This window comes from Eutrigla gurnardus, assembly GCF_963514095.1.
Source record: "Eutrigla gurnardus genome assembly, chromosome: 20".
Classification (NCBI taxonomy): domain Eukaryota; kingdom Metazoa; phylum Chordata; class Actinopteri; order Perciformes; family Triglidae; genus Eutrigla; species Eutrigla gurnardus.
Genome location: NC_139931.1, coordinates 19,720,604 through 19,745,256, shown reverse-complemented (window position 1 = coordinate 19,745,256; position 24,653 = coordinate 19,720,604). Strand labels below are relative to the sequence as shown.

Below are 24,653 nucleotides of genomic sequence, written 5' to 3'. Positions count from 1 at the left end.
GTAGTTATTTAGCATTTTTTTATCTGTTTATTGCAATGAAATCACAGCAAAATGTATTATTTTGGGATCATGGTAGTTAACCAGCTTGGTGAAATCCACCGAGCACCTCTGGATGATGTCATGAACTCGGATAGGACAGCGTTTGATTACCTGGCGTATCTGGGAATTCACAGTCAGCGTCCACGTGGAGGTAAGCCCCGCCTCCTCGCCAGCGCGTGACGCGTGAGTGACACAAATAAACACAAGTGATCTCACTGTCAAAAAAAATGTGCTTCTGGTTTGGTGTGAACGCGGCATGAGGGGCAAGGCACACACTCTGCTCGTAGGTCTTCCTAGTGTTTGGTTGCACTTACATGCGTTCTTACACAAGGCGAATGAAGTTGTTGAGAATTTTCAAATCCTGCCGACGTCGTCTTTTCTGCACACCAGACTGGTGATCTTTGGATCTGGAACATGTGGACTGTTGCAGGTCAAAGACAGGAAGCAAGGAGGAAGGGAGCGAGGGGAGGAGGGGGAACATGGCCGCTGCCGTTACAAAGCACGAGGAAGAAGAAGATTTGGGAGAAATCACAAGTTATGACAAAAAAAAGGCATCAGTAAGCATTAATAACTGAATCTATGTAAACTTAACATCCTTTCCTCTGTGTCCATTTCTGGCTTACAGTCCCTTTTCAAAACTGAAGCCTCTGAATGCCCACAATGCACTGCTCTAGAGTTTTTCTGTGATTCTAGACGGTGACGGACAAGACACAAAACGACCACTATCACCTTTATCTGCTGCTTAGGCCTTAAATGAAGATGTTCATTTCACGTTTGTAGTGCTCACACGATATGACTGGAAAGCTGGGTCCCTACAGGATCCGGGCTGGTCCGTGACCCGGTCCCGAGCCATAGTGTCAAAAGAACTAGGACGATGCTGTCATTGAATAAGCACTGGCTTTGCTGTATATAAACCATAATGTGATATTTATCTTTTTTTTTTCTAAGTTATATCTGTATGAAACTGTATAAATATAGTTCTCTTCAAACTGTATATTCCTATAAAGGCAATTCCGGGTTTGCCTTTATATGTTTATTTTGAGGGTTTTTCACACAGACCTTATGAATGGAAAACTTCTCTTCAAATTGTAAAAAAAGCAGCAGTTTGCTAAGTTTTGTTTGAACTTCTCTTCCTGTTTGTGTATGACGACATCATCTCCAATGAACTTGTAAAAATGCCTTTTATGGAGTTTTTTTGCTTCTGGTGGACTTCTTTTCATTTTTTGCAAGGCCTTTTGTATTGTGGAGTCCTAAAGGTCCGACTTTATACAACCCACACGGATCACATCCCCAAGTGATGCATCAGGGCCCTTTACACCTGTTGGAAACGTAGTGCTAACATTCCCACTGAGCTGACGATCAGCTCCTTCTATTGTCAGTAACTCGTTAGCTGTGTCCCCACTCAGCGGCAGCATTCCAAGACCGAAATGCGTCGCATCATCTTCGACAAGAATGCAACCTTCTTTTCCCAGATTCCTCGGCTCCACCTGATGGATCCGTCAAGGTCCAACATATCCCAAGATTCATTGCGTGTGAAGATTGGATTTTAATCAACATGCGTATCAGCAGCGGGAGATGTGGCAGAATATACCTGGAATATATCATGAAGCATTTCCTCCATCAGAATATGAAATAAAACGAATAATATAACATTAGTTACCGCTTCTATGCTCTTTCTTGTAACGTGCAGCTCGTTGCCAGGCAAAGGGTGGGAGCAGGAACTGGATAGACCAGTTTTGGAGTTCAGCATTTTGGTAATCTTAAGTGAACACATGCAGCCCCCGAAGAGCAACCTTATTGCATAATTCAAGGTTAATTTACAGCCAAGTGTTAGTCATTTGGTAGCATTGGCAGCAAGGCCGGTGTGGTGACCTGTCAATCACAAGGTAGCCCCGCCCCCAAATCACCCCCTGCTTTCTGGTCTGGTGGACTCTAAATGGACCATAATGTACTAAATGAACATCATGCTGGATTGAAGAAGACTTGAAACTAGAGATTAAGACAATAAATCATGGGAGAAGTAGGGTCATTTCCTCATAGACCTCTATGCAATCAGAGAGGGGGCTGCATGGTGGTGTAGTGGGTAGCACTGTCACCTCACAGCGAGAGGGTCCTGGGTTCAATTCCTGGGGTCGGTCCTTCTGTGTGGAGTTTGCATGTTCTCCCTGTGTAAGCGTGGGTTCTCTGCGGGTTCTCCGGCTTCCTCCCACAGTCCAAAGACATGCAGGATGGGGACAGGTTCATTGATGACTCTAAGTTGCCGGTAGGTGTGAATGTGAGCGTGAATGGTTGTCTGTCTCTACATATTAGCCCTGTGATAGACTGGCGTCCTGTCCAGGGTGTACCCTGCCTTCGCCCAATGATAGCTGGGATCGGCTCCAGTAAAAATAATGGCCCTGTTTATTTTAGCAGCATATCAGGTATAACCCTCAAGTGCATATTTAAGATTCCTTATACAGGATTCTTGTTTTAAAAGTCATAAAAACAAACAAACCTCTGTCTGAGAACAAAGATGCATCGTTTTGGCTTTTGGAAAGTGGGGACATTTTTTTTTTTGTACATTCAACTTTTATATCTCTAATGAATGAATCAGCAGCTTGGATCTTGACTGATGGTCCAGACCAGTTTCAAATGTAAAGTGCTGAAGCTCAGACGCGGCACCAACAGCTCTGTTGTGCTGAACACTGAACAGTGTGTGTTCACTGTGTGTAAGAGAAGTTGATCTCTAAATCCCAGGACAGTTACAACAATAAGACCTTCAATTTTTAATGGGAATGTGACGGTCTATGTGAACATTAAACAGAGGAATAAAACTGAACTAAAGACCGAACGCTGTGTAAGTCTATATCTCCCCCCCATTCCCTCTCTCTGGGTTTCTTTCATACCTTACCTAACACCGTCTCACAACTGTTCCTGAAGTCATCACAAAAGTGACGTTTACTGATTTGTGTAGACAGAAATGTTCCTTTCAAACTAATGGATATCACTTTGTAGCAACCAGCCTGGAAAGAGGAAGGGGGAGAAGGGGGTGATGAAGAGGCACACCTGTTAGCTGCAGAGGGAGGAGACAAACGGGGGCAGCGAGGAAGAGGAGGGAAACACCTGGAAGTTCATCCACTTTTCTTTGTATCTTTGCTAAATAATAAATAATAAATCAAATCAAAGAAGAGTAGATTGTCTGGACTGGAGGGCCAGGATGGAAAGACATTAACAGACTGAGCTGATCTGCTCCTGGACCTGGCCTTGGTGATCTTGGATCATCTTACAGCACCACCTTGACCTAAAGTTTGTTAAAACCAGTCTTTCCCAGCTATGACTCCTACCTCCAGAATTTAGAGAAGGCCACCAGGGGGCCCCCAAACATGTGTTTTTCTGTTTGTTTTTACATAGTAAATCAATGAAACAGCTAACATAAACATCAAAGTATGTACGCAAAAGGAAGATAATTCTGGTTTAATAGGATACACAATGGATTATGATGTCTGAATGGGGCCCCTCAGATAAATATCACAGGATATGTGATTTGAGATAGAATTAATAACTAATACAATTTATAATGTAACATTATAGTGTGACATTTGTGTCAATAATCGTCTAGCACAGGTGGTGGGAGGGGTCCCAAATCAAATTCTGCTTAGGGCTCCCAAAAGGCTTGGGCCAGCCCTGCGTCTTCTTACTGGGAAAGAAAGCAACCACATTACACCAGTTTGGGCCTCGCTCTGGTTACCTGTCCACTTCAGGATTGCTTTAGCTGAACTCTTACATGGTGACACTCCAGCTAGAGCACCGAATTCGACCAATCAACTGCTGCTGGATGTCCCCAGGTCTGTACTAACAAGACCCTAGAGGTTTTTAAGTCTTTATTGAAGACCCACTTTCTCACTGGCTTTCAATTATGTGTATTTCTCTTCTTATTTTTCTCTTGTATTGTTTATTGACTTGTATAGCACTTTGATCGACCATTGGTTGTTTAAAATGTGCTTTGTAAATAAAGTTTGAGTTGAGTTGAGTATTTTCACCACGCCAGGATCAAGCCTTGCCGCTCTGAGATCTGCAACTGCTCCTTTCACCAAAAAATCCCCCGATCACCATCGGGTAAGAATATTTACCCACATGTCAAATTATCCCTTTAATGTTACAGCTGGTCGAGGCGGTGCTAGCCTAGCTACTTTATATTCTGTATGAAGAAAAAATCATAGTCATTTTTCATCATTTGTTTAGAATCCTGCAACATAACCAGTTATTACAGCGGTTGGATAAATGACTAAAAAGTAATATATTGTACAAAGTAGCAGTGAATGGAAAAGCTATCATATGAAAGTAACATCTGAAATGATGTGACAAGTTTACAGTTGGAAAGAAACCAAGCCACGGCGTTTCACACTTTCACACACGTGTTTATTGACTTCAGGTTGATAAAACACACAACAATAAGACAAACAACATCCATCCGTGTAACTTCATTAAAAGCTTTGTTTTAGGCACGAGGGCGTCCTGAAGCCAAATAAACAAACAACAAAAAACTAGCTACATTTAATATAATTCTATTTTATTTCATTTATAGTGTCATTTAACAAAAGTTACCTCAGGACACTTTTCACATAGAGCATGATTAATATTTATCATTTGGTTCAACACATTCAAAGATATGGATTTAATGTCTTTAGTTGAAAGTACATCAAGTAACCAAACGCTAAATCACACACAACCGAATACACGCTCAACACACATGACTGGCTATTTAAATATAAACCGATTATTAATGGACAAATGGAATATATGTTTTTAATGTGGACAAACTGTACAGAACGGTCTGCTGTTGGCGATTTAGATGCTGTGGGACATAAAATAACACAACAGATCATTTGTTTACTAGTTTTTGTTGACTTGCAAAAGTCGTGCATTTTCAAAAATGCTTGTTTTACTAATATTATTATGGAGGATTAACACAATAATCATAGTCAGTTTAATGAAGCTTGAGGACAATCAGTTGGTCAGTTGCAGCTTCACGCTTTGGGTTTCATCCGCATCAAAAACTGTTCATTTTATTTTTAGCATTTATTTTGTTTTTATAATATGGTATGGCATTAGTATATGGCACCGTATTGAGTTCTTCAAATATTTAAATTTGTCTGTTTTTATGATTTCAATATGGAAGTCCTGAGACACGTAGACTTGATGGTAATGATCCATGTTCTAAGCCCTCAGGTGAAAAATAATTATGTATTCATTTTCCAGGATAATCTTTCTAAGTTGATTCACTTTTTCCAAGTGAAAGTTTTGTCTGGTAGAAACATTTTGTTGTTGTTGTAATACTAATATTGTCCACAAGAGGCCACCCTTGTTCTAAATAGGATTAAAAACATTCCTGTTTTCTCCTTTCATTCTAAATACATGGTCAAATTAGGCAAATGAACACTCACAAATGCCTAGTCCTTTTTTAGTAAATGCAGCGGTGAGTATCAAACAACAAACAAACTAATGATTCTCATCCTAATCGCTAATGAAAGGAACTCAACAGTAAAATGATCTGGGTAAAAAAAATGACACACCTGTGTCAAAGATGAAAAATAAAATGGAAGGGACCATTTTTTCCACTGGTTATTTAATTCTAGTATCAGTGAGAAAAAAAAATGTATATCAGATTTTAAATTGGATCACGAGACTATTTTATTTTCATGCAATTTCTTCAGATATGTCAGTCTTACGTGTCGGTAATGAGTGAAATAAAGCAGAAATACAGGTAGGGGTCAGATATGGGTCTCGGCTGCTTAGTTTTAGGAACGTGCAGAACTCTAGTGGGTTTCCTTAAATACTGTTGAGGCATCCTCTATGCATAGACACATCAGGGCTGCAGAGGCACCATGTGGAAACAACAAGAACTTTGATTGGTCAGTTCGGACGACTTCAAACCTTCACGATACGACACGAGGAAGCTCCTCACTATTAAAGAGGACTGTTAAGCTTTTTCTTTTTTTGTTCATGTAAAATCAAGTGCGAAAGCCTAAAATTTAAAAGCCTAAAATTTACTGCACTGCGCATTTACATGTACTACTCTCCTATTTATTATGAAATAGAATAAATCAAGTAGGAATAAATAAAGTTGGGGTCTGTTGAGTAATCTGAGATCAGAGCTCCAGGGTTTCATTACCTTTCTGTAACGAGGTATGAACACACTAATATGTGGGCACAAGGTTCAAGGCGTGGAGGGTGACCCCCCCTCAGTCAGGGTCTTGAAGTGGACGGACAGAGACTCCTCCTCTGGGTTAGGCGGGCGTCTGTACTCCTCCCTGGTGATCAAGTAGCCCAGCAGCACCCCGAAAGTCAACAGCAAGATCCCCAAGGTGTTGGCCAGCACCCCTTCTGGGGGGAACTGAGAGTAGGTGGACCTGGACCAAGAGAGACGGACACAAAGACTACATCACATTCACCGCCGTTGTTTTTGGTGCAATGGCAGAATTCTCAAATGTTTTTCTTCCAAAAATTAAAATATGTCCAAAAATACACATTAACATGAATACAACCTATAATAAGCAAATACAAATCTTCCTATTTGTTAAATGTTGTGTTGTGTAATTGTGAGCTAGAAATGCTCAGATGTACATGATGCTGAAGAGGAGTTTCTCCGTGATGCCGAGCAGGCAGGTCCCTATGGCCATGATCAGCAGAACCAGGCCGCAGAATACATGGATGGGGAGGTATGTTGCTCGTAACCATGACGACGCAACAGGAAACAGGAAGAACAGCAAACCCATCACCCACTGGGAGAATTGAGGGAATGAAAAGAAAAGTGTTATTGTTTTAATCCACACACGGGTGTAACACTAAAACATGGGCCCTAAACAACAGCAGTCTCTGCAGAACCCCCTCCTCTCTGATCCATGTATCTCATGCATCTTCTATTTGAAAAAGAAACGTACATATACATATAGCCTACACTGTACATTAGTGGTTATTAGGGTATTCTCTACTGAACTTTTCATACCACATTTTTTAAAAAATAGTCATAATCTGAGATCCAATTTCCCCTTTGTTGGGCATAGACATGCAAATTAGAGCTTTTTTTCTTAGCGATAAAAAAAAATGCAAACCCCACACACACAGTTTTACCCCACTACAATATGCCCCTTAATTCACATTAAAATTGAAGTGTGTGTGTGTGTGTGTGTGTGTGTGTGAGAGAGAGAGAGACCTGTGATGTGGGGACATAAATTAAACTTGGTTTAAGGTTAGTGTTATAAGTGTGTGAGTGTGTGTGTGTGTGTGTGTGTGTGTGTGTGTGTGTGTGTGTGTGTGTGTGTGTGTGTGTGTGTGTGTGTGTACCTGTACACAGAATAGGACTAAGGTGGCCATGCCACACCAGCTGTGTAGAGAGTACATGTCTGGGTACTTTGCTGCTCTGTGAGCGTCAAACACAGCAACGAAACCTGCAAACAGACCAGAGAAACGATAATTACGGTACATTGTTCTCTGTATCGCTCTAACAAATGTAAAGCAAATGTTACATGGCTCATGCAAAGATGCAAATAGACAGAACTGCACATCGGGCAGGGCAATTTACATGAACTAAGCGGATATGCGGAATTTGAGTTGAATACATCTGCTTGAGCAATCCATTATTGTGACGCTGTGACGTGAAACCCTGTCAGTCATGAGATTCTCCTCCGTAGCGGTCTGTGGTCTTCAGAGGTCTAGAGAGTAGTTCACATTAGTCCAGAGACCAGACCAGACTATGTGGAGAAACCAGAGACTGTCTGTGGTCCCCCAGAGGTCTAGATAGTAGCTCACATTAGTCCAGAGACCAGACCAGACTATGTAGAGAAACCAGAGACTGTCTGTGGTCCAAGGTCTCTGCTGTATTTATGTCCAGATTACCTTATTTGGAGTGTTGATGGAGCAGCTACAATGTTAGCATAGCCTAGCACCTATCAACCAGACTCCATTCAGAAAACCAGCATTTTAAAAGATGTTAACTTGTGGTCTTGCAGACAGACCTAACTAAGCATGACTTTTTACTGATCGTCATCATTATGGAGTTATTTCAGCATCCTTTTCATCTGGTTATTGATATTACATCACAGATAAATAGTTTATTTTGGGTTCATCCAGATTGGTTAAATTCACAGACCACCTCTGTGTCATTTTGTGGTTTTAAAAGTTGTCTGCTTGTTGTCTTGCACACATACCGAACAAAGAATGACTTGACACTTTTTACAAATTGTCATCATTATGGAGTTATTTCAGCATCTTTTTTATGGTTTATTTTGGTTCCTCCAGCTGTAGTAAACCAGCCAATGTGTTTCCTGCTAGTCAGAGCCAATCCAGCTTGGTGAAATCCACCGAGCACCTCTGGAAGATGTCATGAACCCAGACAAGATGGCGTTTGGTTACCTGGTGTATCTGGGACTTCATGTACAAAGCAGCAGTAGTGGTTATTCCTCCACGTCAACAGATCAAAGTGAGTCTTATGAGGATATTTAAAGGAAGATCCAAAGCTGAGGGGCCTCAGTCTCAGAGAGTTTTGTCTCATAAACGTACCACTTTAATGTCAGAGTATGTCCAAGTTTGGTCCTCATACACCATTGTACAATCCTCACCTACGATGCTGATAACGAGGGCCAGCAGGTGCATGATGCCGTGAAGAATCTTCACGTTCCTCTTCGCCTCATTTTGGAATACTCTGTAGACCAGGATGGCTGGAGAAAGGCAGGGAAGAGGTGGATTTATCAATGAATCAAGTCACTTTTTCTTGTCAAAAGAAACTGTCGGCTCTGTGTTTACTAGAGACAGAGCATTTTTCAGTGATCAAATTCAACTTGTGAAGCAACACATTCTTTCACAAAAGCTACAGGCTATGCCCAACCAACAACCAATCAAAAAGGAGAACCAAAACACAGAAGACTGTCTTTAAGACACATACAAGCTTCAAAGTTCATGAGAAGGATGAAAGAACAAAATCTTAACGTTGAGAATAAATGGAAAAATAATGTTTTTTTAAGTTCACAGCACTGGTCATATTGTTCACCTATTTAACATAATGCCAAAATCTATTTCTTTTTATCTTTTTTTTTTGTTTCTGTAAATCAAAATAAATCAAAATATGGCACGTGCTCGCATCAAAAATATCATGACGTCTTTTAACAGCACAGAGCTCCAGAAGGTGGTTAGTGAATCTTTTCAACCATCAAATCAAATTCCTCCCAACGTGATTTCAACATCTCGTCCATGATGCACGCTTCCTTCTGCGCCAATCAAAGCGGGTGTGGTTTGGTCGGTAGAAAATAGTTCCTACAACTGCAAACGACGAGGTCTTATCTTGAGTAACCGAAAGACGTTGCTGCTGAGGTTTTCAAAAGTACAATGCAACATCTCCTCAGCTGATATCTCCAACACTCGGTTACTCATGGTGTTTGGGGTGAACTGTCTCTTTAAACTTCTGTTAGCCACAGATCTTTAAAAAAACAACAAAAAAGCATTGACTTCAAGATGGGAAGTGTAAAAATGCTATGTCATTTCTGGGTTTTAGTACTCATTTTTGCAGCACTATATATTTGAGGTGACCAAAGATGCGGATACTTAAACAAATCCACGTCATCAGCGTGGATGTGGCACGAGCAGCAAAAGCAGACTTAATCACAGGGAACCGGCACATTTGTGCGAGTCCCCCAGGGTGTTTCCTCTCGTCCCCATCTAATGTCCAGCTGACCTTTTTGCTTGTATCGCTCTAATTCAATCTGGCTCAGAAACAGACAGCTGTGAAGCAGTTGAGCTAATGTGGTTACTGTCATTAGCAGAAGGACCCGGGCTGCAGGCGCGAAGCAGACGGCAGGAAAGCAAACGTGACATCTCACTTTGTCTTTATTTGCGGGACCAGAGACATCGCCGAGGTTTGCTGTGAGCATTCGTTTTAACAGCGCTCGTCGGTGACTGATCAGCTGTGGGGATATTAGCAAGACGGATAAAATATTAGCAAAATTACAGTTTGGAAAATTAACAAATTTAGCTGTTTGGTGAAACCCTTACATTTTCCAAATTCCCAATGAGGAAGAACTAAAGAAGAGTGAGACAGAACAGGCTTATTGTTAAACGCATAGTTTTGGGCAGTTTTCCTCGAAGGGGAGGCTACCGCACCCTGGGACAGTATTATGGAAAAAATATTATGTTCTGTAGTCAACGGTGAGAGACAAACTAATTTTTTTATCCAGTTTGAATTCTGCCATGAATTACTCATTTGATGTTTGTTAATTTAAAAGATAATTTTGAAAGTCAAGTTTGTCGTGTGAAACTGCTTAGCGAATTGCATCTCTGTTCTCAACGTCACATCAACGTCACCAACAACGCCGTTAGCTTGACTTGCTAGCTAGCTAACTTAGCTACAAGAAAGAAGGAGGGAGACCTGTTGTTATAGTAATATTACATCCTGGTACCCAACAAACAGAGAGACCTGTTGTTAGTGTGAGTAACGTTACATCCTGGTACCAACAAACAGAGAGACCTGTTGTTATAGTAACGTTACATCCTGGTCCCCATCACACAGAGACCTGTTGTTAGTGTGAGTAACGTTACATCCTGGTACCCAACAAACAGAGAGACCTGTTGTTAGTGTGAGTAACTTTACATCCTGGTACCAACAAACAGAGAGACCTGTTGTTATAGTAACGTTACATCCTGGTACCCAACACACAGAGAGACCTGTTGTTAGAGTAACGTTACATCCTGGTACCAGACACTCAGAGAGACCTGTTGTTATGGTAACGTTACATCCTGGTACCCAACACACAGAGAGACCTGTGGTTATAGTAACGTTACATCCTGATACCCAACACACAGAGAGACCTGTTGTTAGAGTAACTTTACATCCTGGTACTCAACACACAGAGAGACCTGTTGTTATAGTAACGTTACATCCTGGTACCCAACACACAGAGAGACCTGTGGTTATAGTAACGTTACATCCTGGTACCCAACACACAGAGAGACCTGTTGTTAGAGTAACTTTACATCCTGGTACCCAACACACAGAGAGACCTGTGGTTATAGTAACGTTACATCCTGGTACCCAACACACAGAGAGACCTGTTGTTAGAGTAACTTTACATCCTGGTACTCAACACACAGAGAGACCTGTTGTTAGAGTAACTTTACATCCTGGTACTCAACACACAGAGAGACCTGTGGTTATAGTAACGTTACATCCTGGTACCCAACACACAGAGAGACCTGTTGTTAGAGTAACTTTACATCCTGGTACCCAACACACAGAGAGACCTGTTGTTAGAGTAACTTTACATCCTGGTACCCAACACACAGAGAGACCTGTTGTTAGAGTAACTTTACATCCTGGTACCCAACACACAGAGAGACCTGTTGTTAGAGTAACTTTACATCCTGGTACCCAACACACAGAGAGACCTGTTGTTAGTGTGAGTAACGTTACATCCTGGTACCCAACACACACAGAAAGACCTGATGTTAGTGTGAGTAACAGTAACAGTAAAAACAGTAAAAAAAACTCTCAAAGTTAACAATCTTGCCAGCTGCTGCTAATCGTCAGTTAGCAAGCTTGTGAACTCGGTCACTAAGAGGACAACAAGTTCACAGTTTATTCAGAAGATGTATTTTTAATCATCGACTTCTGTCTCATAACTATCTAACTATATATGATAGCTTACTCCATTTTTACCTCTCTGGCTCCGTCCTCTGCTCTTCAGAGTTCCTGTTTTTTTTGTTTTTTTTACATACTATGACTCCACAAACCTAAAAGGTCTATCTTTCATCATTGTGGGGCTGGGACTTTCCCAATCCACAGAGAAGCATGCAAGCTGAATTTTAATGTCGCGCTGAAAAGAAAAATAATATATATCTTTTTAATCCGATTCTTGAGGTCGCGATTCCATTCCGAATCAATAATCGATTCAAAATAATTCATGATTCAAAATCGATTTTTGAATGAGTACATGCTTGAGGATCTACTCCAGACCTGTGTGAGCTCATAAAGGTGGTGTGGCAAATTATGGCATGAGAGCATAAGATTATATCATTTTATTTTTAAACTGATTATAATAATGAAAATACGCAAAGGCAAATATAAGAACAAAGATTCCATTATTTCATGCTTCACTTGCACAAACTTTTAGTCTCTCATCGTCTACCGCTTATCCGGTGTCGGGTGCCAATTTTGGAAGGTATGAATCAATTTAGTATCTTATAAAAAAAGAATTTTACATGAATCCGATTTTCCCACCCCTATATGACATCCTTCCATCAAACAGTCTGACATTATTAGCAGCATTGAGCTCCAGAACGTTTCTGTTCAACTTTAAAAACCACACCACAGACCCGTCCTGCTCCGACACTGAAAAGAAGCTGCTCACTTTGCTGAGTGGCTCTTCCTGCGCCGCCGGTTCTATTCCCTGCTGGGCCACTCTGTCAAAAATTCACTGGATGCCTCCCGAAAACACACACACACACACACACACACACACACGCTGCCATGTTGAATGAATCAGACCTTCTCTCTGTGTTTGGATCGGGAAGGAGATGGATCGGTGTCTGGTTCGTGTTAGCTTAATTCAACAGGTCAGCTACACGGCGCTCAAGGCTAAGACGCACACTCAGCACGACACAGAGCGACCACAGCATCCACGTTCTGCTGACCTCCGCTTCCAGTTTCACTCAATTTGCAAAATATTCTGCGAAAATGACTTGGCGTAACCATGACAACCAGCTGATGGAAGACCAGCCCGGGGTTATTGGTGGTGTAGGCAGAGACGGCTACTCTCTGATGTTTTTTTTACAACATTTTCCTACAATTTTTCAACTTAAAACCCTGTCCCTTTATGTGCAGTCGTTCCCAGAATGCTTTGTGATTAACTTGTGTGGCCGCCAGCGTATAAAATATGGATGCAGTCTCCCTGATGGCACCAGTCGCCATTTTGGCAGTGAAGACTGACGGTATCCCCAATGACTGGTGTGTTGGTTAGCTTTGATTTGACCTGTTTGTATCACTAAAGTTGTGTGCTGTAACATTTTCATCTATGTAATTGTCTATTTAAGTTCCTCTCTATCAAAGAGTGAGTTAAAACAATGGTGGTTGATCATGTGACCCACTAATGAAAGTGCTTGTTGCTGCTTTGTCCAGAAACATTCCCACTAAACTCTAAATGAGTTGTATCTTTCTACGTCAGCCAGCAGCAGTCGGTCTGCAGGTGGAGCTACTCACAGAAGTATGCTGCATTCACTTGGAATGGCAAATCGGTAACTTCCAACTGCTGAGTCAGGCTCCCTCTAGTCTAAAGTGTTTGACCAGGTACATTTCATTACTGCTGACTCACAATGGAGGATCAACAGGCAGCGAAAGAAGACCATTCAACTTCCAGTCCAAGAAAAAGAAACAACAAACTAATGGAAGTGAAGAAGGAAAGTCATTAAGAAGCAAAGTGACGCCAACGAGGGAAAACCAGTCGTTCGCCTTCAAATGCTCCACATTTGAAGGCGAACGACTGCGAAACGGTTCTCTCCAAAACAACAATGGCAGGCAATTTTGCTTGTGTAGACGGCAAAAACGCATACGATGACGTCATCACCCCGCCCCTCGACCCTCTAGCCTGACTTCTTCCCCCGTGGCTTCTCATTACGACAACAACAATGACGGCCTACGTGCTCGTGAACGTGCTGCAGCAGATATACTGCTCCTTTGTGTGGCCCTAATACAGCGTATTATACATACTGTATGAAAAAAAGGAGCCAAGAGATGGGGGCAATATTCGGAGAAAAAAAGTTCCAGATTTGCTACTTTTTTTACGAAGCTAAAAAACAACCGGCATTTATGCTAGCTAACTTCCCATGAATGTGACTGTGAAAGGCGACGGTGAGCGGCTGGATGATGCCAAAGATAAGTCGTAGAAATGGTCAGGTTTCCCAATTTCACATTTTTATTCACTTAACTTAGCAACAGATGAAATTATGGTGTGAGTCATAGGTTAAACCAGCAACCCCAATCTTAAAAACCTATAAAATATCTTTCCGGCCACTTGGCCACCCTGGAGCAGCCACAGGACCGGACAGGTAAGTGTTAACACAAACAACTTGCTACACGTACAGCCTTCACACTTCTTCCACCCGATATTGCACCACACATATTCAACCGTAAACTCTGCACATGCTTCACACTGTTATCATTTCAATTACACATCTTTCCTTTGGAGCTCACCCTCGCTTACTCTCTTGCAGGCGGAGCGGAGTGCCGCACCTGCCTGAAGACATACAATCACCTGCGGTCACACGGTCTTATAAATAACTCAATAAATATTCAATAAATAGAGTAATGTAAATATCTGTACGAACTGTGCAAATACGCAATGTGCAAACTGTACTGTGCAAATTATGGCAAATAAAGTGCTATCGTGACTAAAGTGCAAAGTGCTGTTATTAATGTACCTTCCCGTTATTGTGCAAAAGAACCCGATTAACCACATGTGCAAAATGTACAAGTAACGAAATGCGCTTCGTTACAGTAACATTTATTTTTCTAAAAAATCCATCGCAACGCATGACAGCACCTCACACTAACGTCCTTAGTGTGATGATGTTAATGCTTATTGTTGGTTTGATTTATATGGACCCAATTGTCATTTTATGAGTGTTTATTGATCGGGTGGTTAGTAGCCGTAGCTTTCACAGCTTATTTCCCCAAGCTCCGTCTCTTCTCCTCTGTTTTTGGTGTATTTCTGGAGCAGAAACAGCACCACATAAGGGCCTGGAGTCGTTTTCAGTGGATTCGTGTGGACGCAGATTTTCTTGAAACGACGGCATGGAAAAACTGAGAAAAAAACGATTGTTTTGGTACATGTGGATGGGGCCTTACACTATGAACGTGGCAGAAAAAAAGGAGCAATAGTTCCACGATCAAAAGGCAGTGTGAACGGGTCTTTAGAGTGACGATGTAGCACTGTTCAGTGTGGACTCACCGTCGCCCTGCAGGAAGACCAGCCCCAGCACCATGCACAGAGGGTGCAGGTTAAACTCCCGCGATGAGCCGTCCCAGGCAAAGCCTCCACGGAAGTGACCCATCCACACGCCGGTCAGCACCACTGATGCCAGACCAACCACCTGCGATGCTCCCACCAGCCATGGAAACACCGAGCGAGCAGGACGTGGGGCATGATCCTCCATGATCTGAGGAAGATAAACAGAAAGATCACAGAGTGCCTTGGGCTGCAGCCCATTTACTGAACTAGATAAAATGAATTTAATTAGGAAGCTCAGGCAAACACAGCGAAACATGGCAATAATCTGGTTCCTTAGGCATAAATTTAGATGTAGCAAATGCTTTTCTCCCACTACTCTTATGTTAATGTCTGTGTATTTTGTGCTACACCTTGGTTTAACAAAAAAGTCCAATATTTTCTTTGTTTTTTTAAATTAAGAAATTTTATTAAGAATTTTAAACATCATGCGATATGCTGAGTATCGCGATTACAAATGTTACAACCTATGATCTTTTTTCAAATGCAATTTATGGAGTTTGTCAACAGCTGTTTTATGAAATATGTTTGTTTTTTTTTTAGTCAGGCAGACAGTCTGACCAACACTCAATCTTTGTTTTAACCAACTTCCTGCCAATCACGCTGACTTGGCCACAAAAAAAAAACGCGACTAGCTTTGGGCCGATTTCCAGTTTCAGCGGTTGTATGAGGAGAAACTGGTTTAATTTATGCAAACCGGTTGAACCGGCATTTGTCCTTATGATTTAAAGACAGGTGTGATATGTTTTGTAAAAAGAGATGCTGTTGCTGCGTTACACCGACAGGGAACCCTGAGTAAACCTGTCCCAGATGACCTGAGTAAGTAACTCTGAGACCAATGACAGGATGTAAAATCTTTTTGTACACAGGAGGCCAGTCCAGTGATTTAAGGACAGGTGTGATATGGTCCATTTTCCTGGTGTTGGTCAGGCAGCAGGATTCTGGATGAGTTGCAGCTGCCTTATTGATTTTTTACTGAGACCTGAAAAGACACCATAACAATAATCTAACCTGCTGAAAACAAACACATGCACATGTTTTTCTGTCTCATGTTGACATAAATTCCTTAATTAATGATGTTTCTGATGTTTGCAAGGCGGTAATGTCCTTGAGTGAAGTTGAGTGCTGACCTCCAACCTTGCATCTCTGGGACCAAAAACAATGACTTCTCTCTACATGAAGCAGAAGAAATCCTAACTCATCCATTCATTGAATTGTTAGATACATTTACACAGGGAACGTCCCTTGACTGTAGTCATGTGGTCAAACTGTAATGTAGAGTTGTGTGTAATCAGCATAGGTGTGGTGAGTAATATTCCATAATCTGAGCTAGGGCGAGCATGTAGATATTGAACAAAAGAGTATGGCAGTTTCAATTATATCAATGCATCAAGCCTGAAGAAACCAATCAGCTAGTTAAACTCCAGGCATGTGTTGATGACATGAAATCCTGGATGACCTGCAATTTTCTGATGTTAAAGATCTCATATTATACTGTTTTTCATCAATTCCACCCAGCTGTCAGGAGGTCCAACAACACTAAATTTGATATGCATTGCCCCAAACCCATCCATGGTCCTGAATTTCAGTTGTCTAAAAGTTGCTCAAATTAGCTCTCCTGAGAACAGGCTGTTTCTGTGTCTGCACCTTTAAATGGTAATGAGCTCTGTCTGTCATCGCCTACTCAGAGAGCTACGGAGACGATGCCGCTTACGCTAGCAGTAGCATGCACCAATGTTTACGGTGGATGTATGGCTATGGCTCGCCTATGTGTCTCAGGTGAAGTTTCTGGGTCCCGTATGGTTGGGACAGATCCTTTTACGAGGGTCAGTGTCGAGGCAAAGCCAGCTTTGTACTGACCCTCGTTACTGAAGCAGTCCGATGTGAAATGGTTAGCACACACATAGAAGCTAACACGAGTTAGCCGTAAAAATGAAAAGCAAGAGACCAGACCCGGACCGTCATCCACGGTGCTCTGTTGAACACGTGCCCCCGGGGTTCCGTCCGACCGGAGGCAGCAGTGAAGACGCACCAGAGCATGTCAGACAGAGGGAGGATTGTCTCCAGCTTCACCTGCAATGGGATTTATTCACGGAGCACCAGCCGGATCACCCAGCGCCATGACTGGTTGGCGCTGTCTGTCCGCTTTCTCGGTCCGCGCTGTCGGCTTTCAGCGCTGTGTTGCGAAACGCCCCCTTTCGGATCTCCTATCATCGTGCAGAGGAGTTCGGTCTATGCAAATGACTCCTTTTGTTACGTAACGAAAGGAGCTGAATCTGAACAGCCTGTAGAAGCACCGTTTTACCAGAGGGTGGGCTACAGTGACCATGCAGGAATTGCTTGTTTTCCTCATGCTCAAGTTATTGTACTTGTGCCTAAACTCCTCCGAGGCTCGCTGTCTAAAGATATAGCTAGTATTGATGGGATTACCATCGCCTTAAATGCTACTGTAAGAAACCTTATCATTGATCAGGACCTGTCCTTTGACTCGCATATTAAACAAACAACAAGGACAGCCTATTTTCACCTGGTAATATTACTAAAATTAGGCCAATGCTGTCTCAAAAAGATGCAGAAAAAATCATGCATTTGTTACCTCAAGGCTAACTATTCTAATTATATTATCAGGCTGTTCAAATAAATCTCTTAAAGCTAGTCCAGAATGCTGCAGCTCGTGTTCTGACTAAAACTAGAAGAAGGGATCACATTTCTCCTGTATTAGCTTCTCTGCACTGGCTCCCAGTAAAATCCAGAATATAATTTAAAATCCTTCTCCTCACTGACAAGGCTCATAATGGTCAGGCACCACCATATCTTAAAGAGCTCATTAAACCCTACTGTCCTCCTAGAGCACTACGCTCTCAGAATAAAGGGTTACTTGTAGTTCCTAAAATCTCAAAAATTAGAACAGGGGCCAGAGCTTTCAGCCATCAAGCTCCTCTTCTGTGGAACCGCCTTCCGGTTCTGGTTCGTGAGGCAGACACTGTTCCCACATTTAAGAGTAGGCTTAAAACCGTCCACTTAAAGTTAGGGCTGGCTCAGGTTTGCCCTGAGCCGGCTCTTAGTTAAGCTGCTATAGGCCTAGACTGCCGGGGGATTTATTTATAGTGACACACTGAGCCTCTCTCTCTCTCTCTCTCTCTCTCTCTCTCTCTCTCTCTCTCTCTGTTTGTTCCCCGGAGTCCCTGTGCTTTCTCGTCTAGCAGGTGTCCGGACCGTAGCGGAACCTGATCTTAACTGCACTGTCTTGTTTGACTCTTACTGCTAGTATTAGAAAGGCAGCCGATTTTTGATGAAAGTAATTGACTAAAATCGGCATCCGCTGGGGTCCTGACCGATGCAGACTGCTAACTGGTCTGCTGCTGGAAACACCATATTGTAGCTCCACCTGCCCGCTGTGTGACTGCTCACCATGATGGAGATGGAACCATCTAAATGGACTACTACTGTAAATACTACTGTTGTGATATGACACTATAAATACAATGTAATTGAACCAGTTGAGCACAGCGTCCCACCCACTTCTCCAGTCTATCCAGCAGTATCTTGTGATCCAGCGTGTCGAACGCAGCACTGAGATCAAGTATTACCGACACTGAAGTTTTTGATGCATCACTGTTCAGATGTATTTAAAACTTGATTAAGTGCCGCGGTGCAGTCTTAACCCTGACTGGAAAGTGCGAATTTTCTGATAAACAAAGAACCCTTTCAATGATCTTTGCCAAAAATTATAGTTGTGATGTAGGCCTTGTTACATTTTACTGAGGCATCCAGATTAGACTTTTGTTTTTAAGAGTGTGATTACTGCAGAATTCAAGGCCTCAGGAAAATATCCTGATTGAAGAGAAGTATTTAATATCAGCATTTCTTCTTGTGCAATGCAAGTTTTGCAGCCAAGCCTCTAAATGAAACTTGCATTACGAGTTTGACTGGCTGATTATCAACAACAAGTTACTGATGTAAACGATCCCACAGTTGAAAATGCTACATCATGAATAGTGAAACAAGTGGAGAAAAAAAAAGCCCAAGTGCGCTTTTTCCTCGTGTTTCTTCTGGCGCCGAAGAGTCCCACAATACAAACATGACGTAGAGATAAGACGGCAAGAAGCGTCGCACCTAGTTGCCGGGAGTTACACGAGGACGTGCGCAGAAACCAACCCAAAACAAACGGCTCTCCGCGCCAGAACCGCAGCTGCTGCTGAATAAACCCGACCGAAGTCCGAGAGCAAGCACCTGAATGCCGCACGACACGTGTAGGTGTATTCCTCACAATAACAGGGGATGATGGGCTGCTGCGGGGTTTTCTGCCGTCATCTGTTCCGCTGTTAGACTGTTAGACTGTTTAACTGGCTATCTGTTAATCATAAAACACGATTTCAGCTTCCCGGATGGGAAAATAAATTGAAATAAAAAGTGTGAAATACTTACTGCGCTGTCGGCTGTGCTCTGCTCTGCCGAGGAAGTCCTGAGTGTTTCAATTTACAGATCCGCCTTCCTCCTCCTCCTCCTCCTCCTCCTGTGACCGTTCAGACTGTGCGCGTGTGTGTGCGCGCGTGCATGTGTGTGTGTTTTGGATGCCCTCCCGAACAAACCCAACCCATGTGGATGTAGGACCCAGATAACAAAACGCTGTGTCATATACTGCTTCTTTCATTATTATTATATTTTATTAGAATAATCTTATATACAATGACTTTCTTAGAGTTCAACTCGGATATATAATAAAGAAACACTTTCGACGATAGAATCAATTCAATTTGACTCGGGATGACACGTCACAATAACATCGAGAGGGAGGGGGGTGGGGGCAGGCTGCGTGGATTGATGACTAACAGCAGTGTAAAGGTTTGTTGCCTTGACAACACTGGATGGAGGAGGGGAGGGGGAGGTGAGCTGGTGGAGAGGAAGAGGAGTGAATCTTGGCTGCTCATTAAACGACAATCAGCAACCTGAATGAATATACGACACCGATCCCAGAGCGGCCACACCTGCCACTGCCGACAACCTCACACTGCTTCTGCTGCCGCTTCTGTCATCAAACGTTATTTTCAGGTAGTCCAGCTGTACAAAGATTGCTCAAACAAAATGTTAATCGAGAAAAAATGGAAAAACATCAGTTCATTAAATATGAAGTAAAATATGGAAACGTCAATAAAGTAGTAAGTCATAATAATAAAGTCGAAAGTAAATGACAAACAAATGGCGTCACCCAGCCCCCACATAATTACATCCATACTAGAGTATAATATAGTATCAATCCACATTATGTAGTCAGTGTGATGGAGACGAAGCTGGTGTTCCCTTAAACAGTGTGTAGTGACATGTATTTACTGATTATTATTATTATTATTATTATTATTTGAAGATATTTCATGACATGTTTAGTCTAGTCTAGTATATGTCCCGTATATGTAGTATATATATATATATATATATATATATATATATATATATATATATATATATATATATATATATATATATACCAAAATAAACATACAAAAAGCTGAAAGCTAAATCTCATCCCCAGGCCCCAAATAGTACAACCAGCATGTCTGCTAAATGCCCTAAATGTAAATGCATGTAGGCCTACCTTACATACAACAAGCACTATGAAATGCTGCTCACTATGTACATTGTGGTATTTACAGAACAGCTGTGGCTGTTTGATCAGCTAATAACAGCTCATAAGATTCAAATGAATTAGTACACAGCAGATTCTACTGCATCATGGAAAAATATAGAAAATACAGGGGAAGTTTTTCTGTGTGTGTGACTTTAATGGGAAATGTGCAAATGCTGTGGACCTTAAGGGGATTACACAGTTGAAGTCCTTGTAATTCTGCTATTGTTACCAGAGCAGAGCTTAGTGCAGCATAACATGTTAGAACTGAAAGTACAAGTACTACTAATACTACCAATATCTCAAATAAAGTCATCTTTGTAAGGTCAGTTGAGGTATTTGAGTTGGGACTGAGCAATGACTCAGTCCATGCATCCTCCCTTCCTCTCCTCTAGAGGGCGCTGCTGTCTTGGAAAATTCCCTCTTTGATCCTCATGAAGTGTATATGCGTTCACTATATGCGTTCACCTGCAGCAGCAGGTTCAGGATCAGCATCAGTGGTGTTCACCCAGGGGTCCGGGGTCCTGTTGGGACTTGAGGGTCCCAGAGAGCAACACAGGAAGGAGGAGAGAGACGGAGGAGCTTCTTTCCCACTCAGACGCTCATCGGAAGTCCACGCAGGTAAACACATTGCTGCAGTGTGATCTTTAAATAGGAAGAAGGATGTTTGGAGAAGGGATTTGTGTTAGTGGTGTGAGAGTCTGGGGGGACGGGAGCTCAGGCGGTCCTGCTGCAAGTATGCGAAGAGAAGAATTCTCAAGGTTATCTTCATTCATGTTGGAAGCTGGTGTGCTCTTTTTCTGTCTGACATTTCTGATTTCTCCTGTGACTCACAGCAGGAGGCTGACTCACCACTGCTCCTTTTGCTGTGTGTGTGTGTGTGTGTGTGTGTGTGTGTGTGCTACATATTGACATGTTATTCGCTCATCTCCATTCTCTCTGCTGCCTTAAATAACTTAATGGCACCAGTGAACCCAACTTCTTCCCAGTATAATAATGACTGGACACATTTCTGGGGTGGGTTTGAACCTGTGATGTTTCTATTAGTCTGAGATTTTATTTCCACCTCCATTACAGGCGGCAACCTCTGGTTCTAAAAGTGAAGCCAAAGCTGAAGTGCCTTAAACTTGCATTCAGGTTGGCAACAGGATTCTTAAGGGCGGGGCTACCTTGGGATTGACACGGCTACCGCATCGCTACCGTCCCTACATTCGCTTCCAATGCAGCTAGCTACTAAGATGACTTTAACACTTGGCTGTAAAGTTGACCTTGAATTATGAAGCTAACTTTGTTAACAGCTTCACACCAGAATCCAGATGATCCAGATCCAGTAAGGGTGCCGCTCTGCTGCTTGTGTTCCTTAGATTCTTCTCATTCTTCACTGGTTGCAAAATAATCCATTAAGTCAGCCAAAATGCAGAACTCAAGGCCTCAAAACCGTAGTCCACAAACCAACGGGTGACGTCACGATGACCACGTCAAATTGTTCTATCCAGTCTTTGCTGCAGTATGAGGTCACAATTGCAAAAGCAAAACAGTGTGTCATTTTGTGAATTTCCAATTTGTTCCCCAGCGAGTTGCTAACTTTAGCTGTCTGGTGTTTGATGTTGGGTGGGTGGATGGTGTAGCCAGCTTTTAGAACTTTTAAGCTAACAGGCCTGCTAGCAGCACATTGTCAAAAGTATAAACCCAATTCTCAATTGTTTAATATTCCAAATCATACGTTGAAGTAGGAGACACCCAAAGAACGGTCATGAGTAAATGAGGAAGCATTTTGGAAGCACAGCACACCTACTTTAAGTGGAGCTGGTTGGTACTACCTGCTGTAAGCAAATGTCATATTATGTTTTCCATGAAGAAAACAAATATACATTTGACATAGAAATCCAAAGAAATTGATTTTCTTGTATTTATTTGGCATACATTGTTAAACTGGTGCAAGTAAAGATCTCAATGGGTTGAAAATTGCATTTTTCATTTAAGCTCAATGTGGAATTGCGCTGTTCTCTTTGGCGGCACCTGTGGTGATAAGTGGTAATTGCAGGGTTGTTTTCGCTTCCCAGAGCCGGAGGACCGTAGCCTCAATCCCCATTATGTTGCGATAGTCAGTGTGATGGAAACAAAGCTGGTTTTCCCTTAAACAGTGTGTAGGTGACATGTATTTATTTACTGATTATTATTATTATTTGAAGGGATTTCATTACTCAGTGTTTCAAAAGCAATGGAGGGAGGAAGGAGAAAATAGGGAGGAAATGAAAAAGCATTTAATAGATACGATGATGACCTCTGACCTTTGCCCTTCACCTACGTCAACCAATCAATAGTGCCCCACTCCAAAGACCTCCTCCACCAATCAATGATGTCCTTTAAAAATACCCACGAGGCACCTGTAGAGCAGTCTGACTGAGGACAGCGTCTCCATGGCAACAACATCATTACTAGAATAGAGCTTTCTCTCTATTTCTGTCTCTTATTCTCTTTCATTCCCCCTCCCCCTCCCTCCCTTTTGCTCTCTCTTCTCTACCTTTTTCTTCTCCTCCATTGATGCCGAATATTTCCCTCTCTCTTTTTCTGTTCCACCCCTTTCCTTCATTTTCTCTTTTCATGTATCCTTCCCCTCCATAACTTCCCTTCCTCCCTGCTTCTCCTCCCCCCCAGCCTCCCTGCTCTGTCGCATTCTCTTTACCTTTTTGTTCCCTCCCTCGTTTTTCCCAATCTCCATCTCACCCTCCCCTCCACCTCCTCCGCAGTCACATTGTAAGAGGGAAGATATTTATAGCGTTAACTATGGTTCCTCCTCCCCCATGTTTCCTCGATTCGAAAGTAATCAAGTGAAATTAGACTGCCCCCCCATCTTAAATCGTGTCACTCTTTATTGTGACTGTTCATTTTGCCTTGCCTATGCATCACGTTGCATTCGATATTTTTATCGAATTAAAAAAAAGAATCCCGTCACACGTGTGAACTCGGTTCACCAATGTTCTTTTTCATTTCAATTTGCATTTTGATTAAATAATTGTACCATGAATTACACATATAACTGTACAACTGATTGTCACTAACCGAGCATTATGTACCATCATGCATTGCGCTGAAGGAAAACTGACAGACTGATGAGATTAGAGAGAGCAGAGTGATGGAGACTAATCCATGAGAATCATATATTTCATGTTAGCAGAGCATCACAACACAGACGGTAAGAAGGTACTTTGAATATATTTATTAATTAGAGAAAACACGCGTATTGTCTCCACATTGACAGCAACTGCATATACCGCTCTTTTAGTTATTACCTTTCACAATAAAAGCCCTTGACATATACAGTATGTGGCATTGCTGTTTACCAGGTGAAAGTAAATTACAAACAAATTAGCTTACAATATGTATTTTTTACAAACATAGAACTCCCTGGAAAGCGAGTAGGGAGGGGTGAATGAGTGAGCGATTTTGACTCACACACCAGTGTGTAGGATTTAATTAATCTAGTGTGTCAGAGAACTACAGTGGCATTCAGGTAACATAAAAATCGCTGCAGAGCCAGTGTTTGGTTTGTCTGTTCTGGGCTACTGTAAAAACATGGTGGTGCAACATGGCTTCCACAATTGAAAAAGAAGTTTACAGCTCAGTGTTGAAGTAATCTTAGTAGCTGATTGCATTGGTAGTGTGGTAGCGATGGCCCACTCGGCCCATGGCCGGTTTTGTGTTTCCTCCTTCAAGATTGGGTCCTCTACCGGGAAGCCTGAGGGTTCTCCCACCGTCCCAGTTTGGGGGTTACAGCCCTGAGTGCTCCAATTACCACCGATACCACTGTTGCCTTTACGCTCCACATCTTTTCTTGCGCTGCACGGTAGTGTAGTGGGGTAGCACTGTCGCCTCACAGCAAGAGGGTCCCGGGTTCGATTCCCAGGTTGGCCCCGAGTTCCTTCTGTGTGGAGTTTGCATGTTCTCCCTGTGTGAGCGTGGGT

General features: G+C 42.3%; 1 protein-coding gene across 1 annotated transcript; it reads right to left on the bottom strand.

Moving 5' to 3' along the window:
* Positions 1-4,426: 4,426 nt before the first annotated feature.
* cyb561 (cytochrome b561) lies at positions 4,427-19,609 on the bottom strand. The gene is made up of 6 exons (XM_084036652.1): positions 19,494-19,609; positions 15,009-15,216; positions 8,637-8,735; positions 7,363-7,466; positions 6,643-6,800; positions 4,427-6,428 (listed from the first exon to the last, which is right to left on the bottom strand). The coding sequence occupies exons 2-6, from the start codon at positions 15,211-15,213 to the stop codon at positions 6,236-6,238; spliced, it is 759 nt and encodes a 252-aa protein (XP_083892778.1). The 5' UTR covers positions 15,214-15,216; positions 19,494-19,609; the 3' UTR covers positions 4,427-6,235.
* Positions 19,610-24,653: the final 5,044 nt, after the last annotated feature.